The 12693-nt window shown below is 39.3% G+C and overlaps 1 protein-coding gene across 2 annotated transcripts in view; it reads left to right on the plus strand.

Moving 5' to 3' along the window:
- Nucleotides 1–12693, plus strand: part of CRISPLD1 (cysteine rich secretory protein LCCL domain containing 1) — a 56667-nt gene that overhangs the window by 19610 nt on the left and 24364 nt on the right. For both annotated transcript variants that reach the window (XM_039521565.1, XM_039521566.1), the window contains exons 3-6: nt 7627–7745; nt 7895–8027; nt 11540–11655; nt 12340–12440. In XM_039521565.1, the coding sequence (XP_039377499.1) occupies nt 7627–7745; nt 7895–8027; nt 11540–11655; nt 12340–12440 (469 nt within the window). The remainder of the gene's footprint in view (nt 1–7626; nt 7746–7894; nt 8028–11539; nt 11656–12339; nt 12441–12693) is intronic.

The raw sequence follows: 12693 nt of genomic DNA on the forward strand, positions 1-12693 counted from the left end.
CTCCACAATTTTCCCCTCCCCTCCTTTCCAAAAGAATCCATTAACCGAATGAAACCATCTGATAGACAAGAAAATCACCATACTTTTCTGGCAATGTGCTATCGTAGCTAAGTGCACTGTCCTCTTCTACTGGTTGGTCCACACAGAGAATAACAGTGTCAGTTTTCAACTCAGATGGTAGAGTCAGATGCTTTTGGTACTTAGGTTCAATCCCCACAGACCACGTATCATGTGGGGATTATATTATAATAAATGGGAGCACTATGGAAGCAGATGGCTGGAGCCTTCTTCCATAAAAATCACAGAGGAGAATTACTTGAACTCCTGAATGCTCTGGAGTAACTTCATGAGTGGTGTGTATGTTTGGAGGGGAAGACAATAAGGAATTTGACATTATTTGCTGCAGAAGCAAAGTCTATATGCATAGTCTCTCTGCTTTCTAGTTGGCTCCAGATATTTCCACAGCTCAGTGCCACTTACATTTTCTTTATGACCAGGTTTCACTTCAAAAATGATTATCTGCCAAACAATTGCCTATTCTTTTAATATACATTTTAGTCACGACTTTTCATCAGGACAGCTCATTTCCTCTTTTATCATGTCAATGAATCAATTAAAATCATATTAAATTAATATCAAACATTGATATTATATGATGTGCCAGATACAGCAGTAAAATGGGCAACTTGATAGAATTTAATTTTATAATTAAAATGTGTATAAAAGGGAAATCAACTATAAGTGATACAGCTCTGGACAAAATATTGTAAATTTTAATGACCTTACAGGCAAACCAGTGAAGAAAGAAAGAGATTGCATTTATATTGTGCTTTTTTAGTTTAAATGATAAAGTGAAGAAGTAAGGCTAATGTTTGCAATCAAGCATGTTTTTGCTATTAAGTTAGTGAAATACACTTGTGCTGAAAGAGGTGAAATACACTTGTGCTGAAAGAGGCGGTAAATAAAAGAACTGAAACCAAATAATGTATGTATAAGCACACTTGACCACAGAGTGTAATAATCAGAAATTTAACTGTTTTATTAATAATATATGGACTCAGCTCATCCATACATACTAAGATTCTACCACTGATGTTAAAACAAGGAGACCATAGGTGGAAGATTTATCCAGTTGTTCTGACTTGCTGGAGAACAACAGTTCTTGAAGTGACGTTGCATTGTATAATTGACAGTTAAAACAAGTTTAAAGAGCGTCAAAGAATATGGAGAAATTTGTATACATTATATGAATGTTAAACTGGACAGTTCATCAGCTAGCATAGTGTTGATGGAGAAACTGCAAGTTGAGCAAAAATAACTGCAAAATTGGCCGAGGGATGCTCCACAAACAGGCCCATGGAAAGCAACTTGTGGAGGTAAATTGCTGACCCAAGCAAGCCAGCTGCTGTTCAAAGTATGTCTCAAGATGATTGTACCAACAGTTAGAGCCTAACTGATTATCTTACACAAGCTGGTGTGACAAGGTGTTACTCAGAGAGACTGGAAAATTCCAGTTGCAGTTTCAAGAACTCAAAAGCTGACGTCCTGTTTCGTAATTGGATGGTGAGAGAGGATGACTTTCATTTTCGCTAGACATTTCAAATCTTAGCAAGAAGTATGGGGCACTATCTGATTGGTCCGTGCCAGCACTTCCAAGAAGAGAAACCAAGTTGGGTAAGAACCAATAAATAGGATAAAATTACTTGTCTCTTTTAGCACATTGCTTCCTGAAAGCAGAAGACACCTGTTAAGACAGAAGACTGAGGTCATGGGCTAGTCACTGGTGGAGTCCTCCTAATGAAATCAAGTATCTGTCTTGGATAAGCACCTTTAACTGTCTCTCTTACTATTTTCCAGCAATTCATTTTGCCCCCTACCACATCGCTAAAAGATTATGATAGTCGTATCCATCCTTCTTTGAACCTGTTTTCATTGTCGACGCCTGCTGTGAACAATAACTGAATTTAAGGTTGGCAGCTGTGTAAAGAGCTGATGATAAGTAACATAGACTTTTTCTTGGGTTGTGACCCAAATTAGTCAGTTGACCACTTACTGAAATGGAGTACCTAATTAGCAAGGAAGTAAACATGCTTTTGCATGTGCTCTAAAGATACTGGAACAGGTTCTAATTAAAATGGTTGTAAACTAGCTTTAAAACTGAACAAGTTACTGTTAAGTAAGATTGTAAAACTGTACATTTTGTCTACCATTGGTTATGGTTTTGTACTGCCTTTCAAGTTCTAGGTGTACACAGACATAAAATGAGACCAAATAAGCAAGCTTCTTGTCCTGCACTCATTCTTTATAGTCTGTTATAAATGTAGGAGTTTATTTGAGGTAGTTAGGAATTTTAATCAGATCCTGGGGCTAGGAAATAGGTTAAAAGGGTTGATTACTATAGATTGGGAAGAACAACTTGGTGAATTGGCATATATGTAATTGATCAAAATGTGTTGTGATCTAGCTTTGGATTGTTTTTCCTTTGTGTCAGCAACACTGGAGTTGATCATTAGTTGGCACAAGTGAGGTCCTATTCTGAGTGACTCTTAATAAAAAATCTAAACAAAGTCACCTACCCAAGATAGTATTTGTGTATATGTTATTTTCTATTGTGACTGTGTAATTTGATTCTGAAACCTGAATGGTTATATCAACCAATTTTCTGGTTAGTGTTAGCCAAAGCATAGTCAAATACCATTTTTCCTTTTTATATCCTATGTTATTAGTTGCTATTGTTACAGATATTTAACAAACTCTATAAAATTAGTTTAAAACTATTTCATCCTTTTTCTTTAGTTATGCAGTTGAAATTAAAAGAACCCTAAGAAAGGTGGCACAGGTAATCAGTTAAGCAGTTGATTAACAAAGATTTGTTTTATACCTTATTCTTTTTATAAAACTATTCAAAACTAAATGGGTGTAGTAGTTTCTGGAATTTTCATTACACATTTTTCATAGATCTTCTCAATGTTGATACAGATGATCTGATTTTTGAGATAGTTGCTATGAGCTATTAAGAAACTCAAATGTTTTGCAAATGCATTGTAATGAAACTGAACTTTAGGCATCAAATTCTTTCTACAAAGTTTTACAAGTATCAGAAGTTATCAGAGCTATTATAAAACATTATTTGATAATTGGATTATATAATTTATCAAACAGATTAAAGAGGTTTATTTTATTGTGCCAAATGCTGATGTCCTGACTCCAATTAACTTGCTTGAGAAAAGAATAAAGAATAAAAAATGAAATGTAACTTGTGTTTCCTCTCACTTAGAGCTGGTTGGATTTTTTTTCCTGTAGAAGATTTTATCGAAAGAACTCAAAGTTGAAATTTTTGAGCTAAAAACTGCTAAAAACAACTGATTTCAGTTTTCTAGCATTTGTTGTTATGCAAAATTGTATCTCTTTGAGAGAAGATGCTTTCCATTAAATTTTTCATTTAGATGAACATCTATATTTTTGTCAAAAAAAGTATTAACCAACAATTTTTGACCAGCTCAACTCTGGTTGTCACCTCTCCTCAGCTGCTAGTATGTACTGTACCAGGGATTGAAGATTCTTTGAGCTTCTCTTGTGTGACAGTCCTTTTTTGTAGGTAGAGAAGGAAGGGCCAAAGAGGGGTGATGATATCATTTCCTGGCATCCTTCTCTCCAGACTGGGAGATGCAGAGGGAAACCCAAGAGAGAAGCCATACTGTCACAGCCCCTACACAACTGGGCCTTGCTCACCTTTACTGCTAGTGCTGCCACACCCTTGAAGGAGAAACCCTGTGTAAAAATCCCGCCTGGGTTGCAGACACTCCAACAAAGCAACCTAAGCAGCAGAGACACTGGGCACCAAAGTGGAGTGATTCTTTGAGTTTTTCTATTTGTAAGTGGAGTATGGGGCCACTATAAACTCACTAACATTGGCTCTAGATTGTTCTAAGTGACTTCTTGTTTATCTGTTTTATTTCCTGAATATATTTTTTAACCTCCTAATCTAAGTTCCTCATCCTCTCCGCCTGTATCTAATAAATGTGCCACTTTGTGGCATATACCATTTGATAACTTCAGAATCCCAATCTGACTACAGAATTGTGGTGTTCCCCTTATATTGTGCAGTTTGTTTGTTTTTCCTGGAGATTTCCAGTTGGAGGCACCATCTGCTAATATAAAAACCATAATTCAGGGATTACCCCAAGGCCACAGCTTTAACCTCTGCAACATAAAAACCTAGAGTAGTTATGTATCAATAGTCCTCAGAATGTGTCCCATTATGAAACTTTGAGGCCCCAGTCCTATGACACACTATGTTCTCAGCTGCTCTGCCACAACAGATCCTATAGGATCTAGATCCTAGAGGATCCTAGAGGATCTCACATGCATAGATGGACCTTCAGTTGGAACAGAGCTCCTACAATGGCTCATAAACCACTACTCTCCCACTGCTGCAGTATGGGCTGTGGCTGGGGGGCACGCCTAAGGCATCCCTGAACCTCAGTAATCCACTGCTACTTGGATGTTTCCTTGAGTCCATTGGCAGCTGGTGCAAATTAGAGCAACCTAATCCAGGAGCCTGGAGCAGGAGAGAGCTGTTCTAAGATTGGGAGTCTGCACAGGCCTTTTTTGCACCCGCTCTACTCAGCCATGCAGAGTGTATCTCAACTGCAGCTGAAGATGTAGCCTAAGAGCAGGAAAAATTGTACATTCCCATTTTTGGTGTAATAGAGAGGATATTTTTTAATGTGGACAAAGAAGAGATGAGAACACTGCACTATACCTTCTGGCCAGAAAGCATTTTGAAAAATGGAAACATTTCAGAAACTTTTTGAAGACTATCCAATCTCAACAGTGCCCGGGAGTACAGCTGTTCATCTGTCATCAGCAGTGACAATTAATAAAATATTTTCATCAGAGACTGTTCTTGCAGCTCTCTGGATGGATACATTTCATCATTCTCTGCAGAAAATGTATTAAAAGTCACTTAAGCATCAGCTTTAGGTCTTGCTCGCCAGCAGACACAGACAGACTAACTAGATTAGATCTAACAGTAAATCAGAATTTGATTTTTGGATTAACTGTATAAAGTATTTGAAACGTCTGAAAAGGAAGATGGTAAAATTCTTTTCTGAGTGACTAATTGCTTTTAAGGAAGAAGACATAATGAGGTCTTCGGAATAGAATATTAATATAGTTTGGGTGGTTCTTTAAAGAATAAAATTAAGCTTAGTTTGCCTTGGAGACAGAATATTCTAGAGATTTGCAGGAAAGAAGATTACACTTTGTTTTTGTATTAATGTAAAGCACATCCCTAAGATCTACTTAATAAGACCATCCATATGGGCAATTGTTTAGAGTGCAGTTTGGATTTAAATTTGGATTGGGCACAGAGTTCAGAAAATATATGAAACAGCTTAAACTAGTCATGTTCACGTTCACTGAACTAAATCTAAATATAGCAAAATCTGAGCAGACTTGAATGGAGTAGCATTGTCACAATGCACATAGCAAAAGCACAGTATAGTGACTTTTAACCAAGTCATGCTGCCATCTCAGAATGCTACATAAACTGTACTGCTATTGATTTATATGACATGATTAAAAGAGCTAACTCTCTGTAGTCTTCTACTCTCACTTCAGCCAAGGCAAATGTGCCAGAGGAGCAGAAAAAATGCTACAGGGACATTCTTAAGGCTAATAGGAGGAAATGCAACATTGATATCAACTCGTGGGAATGTATAATCCAGGATCAACAATAATGGAGAAACTCAGTTCTTTGAGAATCAGATGTGATTATATGTACCAGAAAAATGGAAGTGACAGAACATGCTCTGGCCGAAACCAATGCCCCACGTTCACCCTCCCTGCTCAGAAACATGTGTGCAATGTGGCAGCGTCTGCGGCTCCAGAATAGGCCTTGTCAGTCATCAGCAGACCCACTGATAATTTGAAATTGACAATCCATAAAAGACAATCATTCTCAACTTTGAAATATTCTCGATGGTGATGATGGTTAAAGACAAGGTAGAAGCCACTGTGTTAGACTTCTTGAAAGAAGTTTTTGTACTCTGAGAGACAGTATTCAGAGACTGGAAAGGGGAGATAAAAGTTAAAGTCTCTAAACTTCTTGGTAAAATGTTTGCATAACCAAAGGCACACTGAATTTACAATAAGTGTCTGGGTACTAAGGTTGCAAACAACCAGATCTGCAACATCATAGGAAGATATGATGACAATGAAACATTGACTGAAGATATAATATGACTGAAGAAATTTGGCTGAATTTCATGGGACATGTCATATCTTCCTATGATGTTGCAGATCTGGCTGTAACCATAATAACCAGTCTCTTCTATATTCTTCAGCTCTAACTTAGAGTTTTCAATTTTTAGCTGTGCTATAGATTTTAGATAGCAACTCCAGCTTTTGCATGGGAAGTGGGGTTAGGAAGCACTGAACAATTTTTTTTTTGATAACACAAACTCATTTTTAAGAAACGGTTAGACTGAACATACAAAGGAATAACTTTGTTTTCCATCAACAAACCTATTTACTTCCTAGAAATATTCCAGTTTGCCGACCTGAGTAATTTCAGCTCCAGTGAATCCAAGATAACTTTTCAAATATTTTGAAGCAGTTTCTATAACTACCAGTTAAGAGATAGAAGAAGTCAGGCAGCATTAATATGGTGCTTGAACTAAAAAAGGAGATACCTGCTCAACTTTGAGAAAAGCCTCTTCTAAAATTAATATTGCATGGTTAGTGCAGTACAGACAGTACAAACATAGTAAGATGTGGTCTCTACTGGTGATGTGCATCAGAGAAAAGGTGGGGTTTCACATATGGTTGGAAGGAGAGGGAAACTTCCAAGTTTCTGTTTACCTCTCAAGCAATAAGCTTACTCCGACAATTGTTTCTAAAGGACATTGTGATAAACAGACCATAATTCATACATCAGTTTATTTTACTTTTCTAAAACACTTTGGAATGGACAGAAATATTTTTCACTTAGTGGCATAGTGAATTGCTTCACATGCTGAACATAACCTATTTTACCAGCCTAATCATACAGCCAAGACAGTCATTTTGTTTATATTCTGGAAGCTTGCACTGTTCCTCAAGTAGATGTTTGCATTGTATGTTATTTCTACGAAAGCTGATTATGAAAAAGGAGGAGAAAAACCCTTCATTTCAGATAAACTATTGGATTATGAGGGGGAACCCCTTATGCTGAAAATGTGTTGGATAATAGCCTTTTGGCTAAGAATTGTGTCTTCTACTATACAAGAAATCTCACAAAACAGAAAATATAATTCAGCCCAGGGAAAGTTGAACTGAGCTTGTCACTTTCATAGTTTCTCTTTCCTGCACTGAACAATGCTGCTGAAATTGTTTAAATGGGGAGAAAAGACATTTTTTAATATTGTGAAAATATTTCTATTACATCATGGTTTTATAAAGAAGTTTTTTCTTACATAACTCAAATGGGGGATAAACTATTTAAAACTGCCTTTTTAACTGAAAAACAAGAAACTTAAAAAAATATATATATAGTTTTGGTGAGATTCTTTTCAAATATATGAAATAGCCGCAAAGTATATCTCAGGTCGTGCCTATCTTTTTTTTCCTCTTGAACTGTAGGTGTGGGATGTAGAGCTGGAGAGATCTGCAGAATCCTGGGCTGAAACTTGTCTGTGGGAACATGGACCTGCAAGCCTTCTTCCATCAATTGGGCAGAATTTGGGGGCACATTGGGGAAGGTAGTTTAAAATACCATTTTATCTCAAACAATTTTGAATCATAAGGAAATCTGTTTCTTATTTAAAATCAGAGTGATGAAAAATACTTTTTTTTTCAGGGTTGTTCTATAGTGGTTATAATTTTATTAAACATTGTCATTTTTTTATAGATACAGGCCTCCAACATTTCATGTCCAAGCATGGTATGATGAAGTGAGAGACTTCACCTACCCTTATCCTCAGGAATGCAATCCCTATTGTCCTTACAGATGTTCTGGTCCTGTTTGCACTCATTATACACAGGTATGTGTGTTGGGTTTACAACAAAGTTATTCCTGTTTTTCACAGTTGTAATCCCATGGTGCCTCAGGAGGACAGCATTAGGGAAATACTTGAAAGAAAATGTGGAAGCATCATGTTCCTATGATTCTTGGGAGCCAAAGTCTATAGCGCTTACTAACTTTTCACTCAGTTTCTACTCTTATCCATTCATGTTGGGTAAGGACCTTAGAATTTAATTTATTGTTAAGTTTAAGGTTAGCCAGATATGTTCCACTGAAGGATGTTTGGGTCTACTGAATTCATCACTAGCTGTAAATCAGCACAATAGGTGGTATGGAGGGGGGTTGTGCTGCATATCTATTGACTTCCTGCAGCTTGGGGATGTACCAGTGAGAAAGTGAGAATTCCACCTTCTCAACCTATCCAGAGAGTCTCTACAAAGCCCAGTTCTCAAGGATAATGGGGGTGCGGTTGTATGAATTTCATCCACTACTTGCAAAATCTTCTTCTCAAGTCCACTTTGCAGATTGCAGATTCTGCACTTAGCTAGTTGACAGCAAGGGAAGTTTCACATGCAGATATGTAGTAGAGATTTATAGTGCAGAAAAGAAAAGAGATTTGTCCTGTGAATAATCAGGAACAAACATCATATAGGAAATAAACCACCTTTTATATAATAAAGTATTATAGCAATGGACTTATATTGCTACAATAGCAGTAACCTTTTGAAGTGGCATAGGATCTTCTGTTTTCTGTATGGGCCCTGTCAGCACCTTGACTATAATGTGGGGAGGGTGGGGTGAACTCTTTCTAAGAAGTTCCCTGCCATATTGCCTTGGCATTGAGAGAGAACTTCAGGCACAAACCACTGCAGCCATGTATCAGTAAAAGTATTTAACTTGAAGCCTAAGCATAGCGGTATTAAAAAAGGTTAAATAAAAAGATTTGAAAAGTACCAGATTGCACAGAAATAACCAAACAGGATAACAAAAAATTGTTAAAATTATACTTAGTCAGTACACTGTCCCAAATAATTCCTCCTATCTAGAACATGTTTTTCAGTTCGCAAAGTCTCCTTTGCCTGAATGTTTCCCCAATGCTGTGTATTGTATGCTTCTAAGTCAGGGGCAGGAAAACTTTTTTTGGCCTGAGGGCTGCATCGGGTTTCGTAAATTGTATGGAGGGCCGGTTAGGGGAGGGGGTCGTGGCCTGGCCCCCACCTCCTATCTGCCCCCCCGGGACTCCTGCCCCATCCAACCCCCCCATCCCCTCACTGCCCCCGGACTCCCACCGCCCCATCCAACCCCTCCTTCATTCCTGACAACCCTCTCAGAACCCCTGCCCCATCCAACCACCCCTTCTCCCTGTCCTCTTACTGCCTCGGAACCCCTGCCCCTGACTGCCCCCTGCTCCTCATGCAGCCCCCTGTTCCCCGCCGTCCGCCCCATCCCCTATCCACACCCCCACCCCCTGACCACCACCCCGAACTCCCCTGCCCTCTATCCAACCCCCTCTGCTCCCTGCCCCCTTACCGCGCTGCCTGGAGCACTGGTGGCTGGCGGCGTGGCTGGCTGGAGCTGGGCCACGCTGCTGCCACCACCACACAGCACAGAGACCGGGTCAGGCCCGGCTCTGCAGCTGCACTGCTCCAGGAGCTCACAGCACTGCTGCCCAGAGCATTGCGCCAGCAGCGGAGCAAGTGAGCTGAATCTGTGCGGGGACAGCAGGGGAGGGGCCAGGGGTGAGCCTCCTGGGCCAGGAGCTCGGGAGCCGGGCAGGATAGTCCCGTGGGCCGTAGTTTGCCCACCCCTGTTCTAAGTCCTGACCTAGGAATTTCTCTGTCATTTGGCAATGAAAACAAAAAAGTATTTCTAACTTCTTCTACCAAAATCTGATGGGCAAAACTTCAGTTATGCAAATTACTACTAGCAAGAAAATTGACAATAAGCCTTCTGTACAAATTTTCTTGCTAGTAGTAATTTGCATAAGTCCATTTTACCTAATATTAAGACATGTTTTCTACTAAAGTTCTTTTAGAAACATCCATAGATTACCCTTCTCCATTACAGGCAGGATCCCCACCACATGGGTATTCTTAGGCTGTATCTACACAGTGCACCACTGATGGCAGTGTGTAGAGTATGTGTGTATCTACACACCACAATGGAAAGCGGGATGTGTCCACCCTAGTATGTAGCTACACATGTCAGAGAGAGGCTCAGGCAGGGGAGGCAGAGAGGAATGATTCTGGCAGCTCCCCGCTGCCGAAGCCTTTTATTGCAGCGTGGATAAGAGCCTATCCTGGCAGCGGGGAGCCTCCCGAGCCTTTCCCTGCTGCTGGAGTTTTTCTTTGCAGCAGGAAAAGGCTCTGGCACTTTCCTGCAGTGGAGAAAGGCTCCAGGGAACAGCTGGGGTCTTCCCCCATTGCCAGGATCTTTCCCTGTGGTGGGGAAAGACTTCCACAGCAGGGTGGCAGCGGGACATCATCCTGCTAAAAATAGCAATGTGGATGGGAGAGGCGCTGCTTGGGCATGTAGAGAGCCATGTAAGTTATACACCCCCAGCGTTCAGGCGTGTCTTTAGTCACTTTAGGAATGCCTCACTGTCTACACTACTATTTATACCTGTCTGGGAGTGTGGGGAGGGGCATGTAGTGTATGTACTCTATACTCCAGTGAAAGGAGTGTGCAGTGTAGACATACCTTTAATATGCTGGTGGTTCTGCACGGAATCGATCTGAGCCTTTAGGCTGGGATGGTACAAGAGCCTAAGGGAATGAGATTTGCATTGCACCTAACTCCCTTCATCACTTTTGAAAATCCCAGGCTTAGTCTTTCAGAATCTTTTAAAAATTATGTAATGAGAGTTGTTTCAACAGCTGAATGAAGGAACTACAACTTTCCTTTCAACTGCAATGACACAATTTTCCTAATTGTTTAAAATTTGTGGTCTGTAGTAGACATAAGTATTTTCAGTGAATGAAGCCTTTTGTTAATAGTTTAATTACTTGTGTTAATTGCTTGCTTGTTAATTGCTAGCAATTATTGGCTATCGTTTGTCTACCTACCTAATTCTGAATTTCTTCTGTTCTTAGATTGTGTTCATAACTGTGATATGTAAGAACCCAACTTCTCACAGTTTAGCTTTATTTTGTAAAACCTTTATGCATCAGCATAAAATTGTTCTTTATAACAAGAGATATAACTGAATGGCCATATCATCAGCTGGTGAAAATCAGCATTACTCCATTGATGTCACTGGAACAACACAGATTCATACTAGCCAAAGATCTGACCAGCAGCAACCAATACACATGACCCTTGGTATTGAATGTTCAAAAATTAAATAATAGTTGAATTCCATGCTTGAGTGTTTCCCCTGTCCAAACGTATGTGTGTATGAGTATGAGAGAGACAGAAACATTGCTGCTTTTTTGTGATTTGATTTTTATAGTTCAGTGTTTCATAGATATGTTTGTTTTGTGTTAATCACTCATTTAATTTTCACATGTGTTCTTGTTTCCCGTCATCTAGGTGGTATGGGCCACAAGTAGCAGGATAGGTTGTGCTATTAACTTGTGTCATAATATGAACATCTGGGGACAGATCTGGCCAAAAGCAATCTATTTAGTGTGCAATTATTCTCCCAAGTAAGTATATACAGTAGGCTAACACTTTCTGTAAAATTTATCCTGAAAGGGGAAAATACTTCATAATCCAGGAGATAATCCCACAGAAAATCAAGCTAAATTTTCTATTTCTGTACAGCCACAAAAAGATACTTTGTTTCTAATGAAGCCGTAACTGAATGAAGCAAAAACAGACTGTTTGTTTTCTGGGGTTAGAGACCTTTATTTTCCAGACAAAATGATACGTCAGACCACAATAAAGCTATCTCCCCATTATCATTTTAGCAGATTTACAACATTACCAAAATAAACAATAGATTCCTCATTTAGAGAGCCTACCATGCCTAGGGTCAAATTGTACCTTCAGTTGACTGAAATCCAGGACAGCATGAGTCCCATTCGGTTATGGTGGAGGAATTTAGCTTAGGTGGCACACTAGTAACAGCGTCCCACCTGATCTAACACTGGACCATGCCACTGCCTCAATTTCCCCTTCATGAGTTTCTCAGTGACTGAACCCAGACTCTTGTAAATCAAACACCCCTATTGGGGACCTGGTTTATTATAACAACATCACAGTTCAAATGTCAACATAAATAGAAACAGGTTTTTCCTCATTTTGTTTGACCACATATTGAAATGATGTTAATATTAACGATGAATGCATTTATGCATATTTTATTAATTAGCATTTTTATTTTTAAGGGGCAACTGGTGGGGTCATGCTCCTTACAAACATGGCCGCCCTTGTTCTGCATGTCCACCTAGTTTTGGAGGAGGCTGCAGAGAAAATCTTTGCTACAGGGGTATGTACCATTTCAACAAATGCAGTCACAATTGGATTTTGTAGTTGGATACCATAAATGTAACATTTTTGTTTACTCTCTTTATTATGCTCTACGACAGTGGAGTATACTATAGTATAATTTTGCTTAGGCAACTATTAAAGGCCTGATATTGTGACAGTCTGGGCCCTTTTTATGAAGAGTTAAGTGTGCTGACTTCCCACTGACTTCAGTCGTGGTTGAAGGTGTAGGATGCAGCTGAATGTTGTTTACA

Source organism: Mauremys reevesii, linkage group 2, assembly GCF_016161935.1.
Source record: "Mauremys reevesii isolate NIE-2019 linkage group 2, ASM1616193v1, whole genome shotgun sequence".
Classification (NCBI taxonomy): domain Eukaryota; kingdom Metazoa; phylum Chordata; order Testudines; family Geoemydidae; genus Mauremys; species Mauremys reevesii.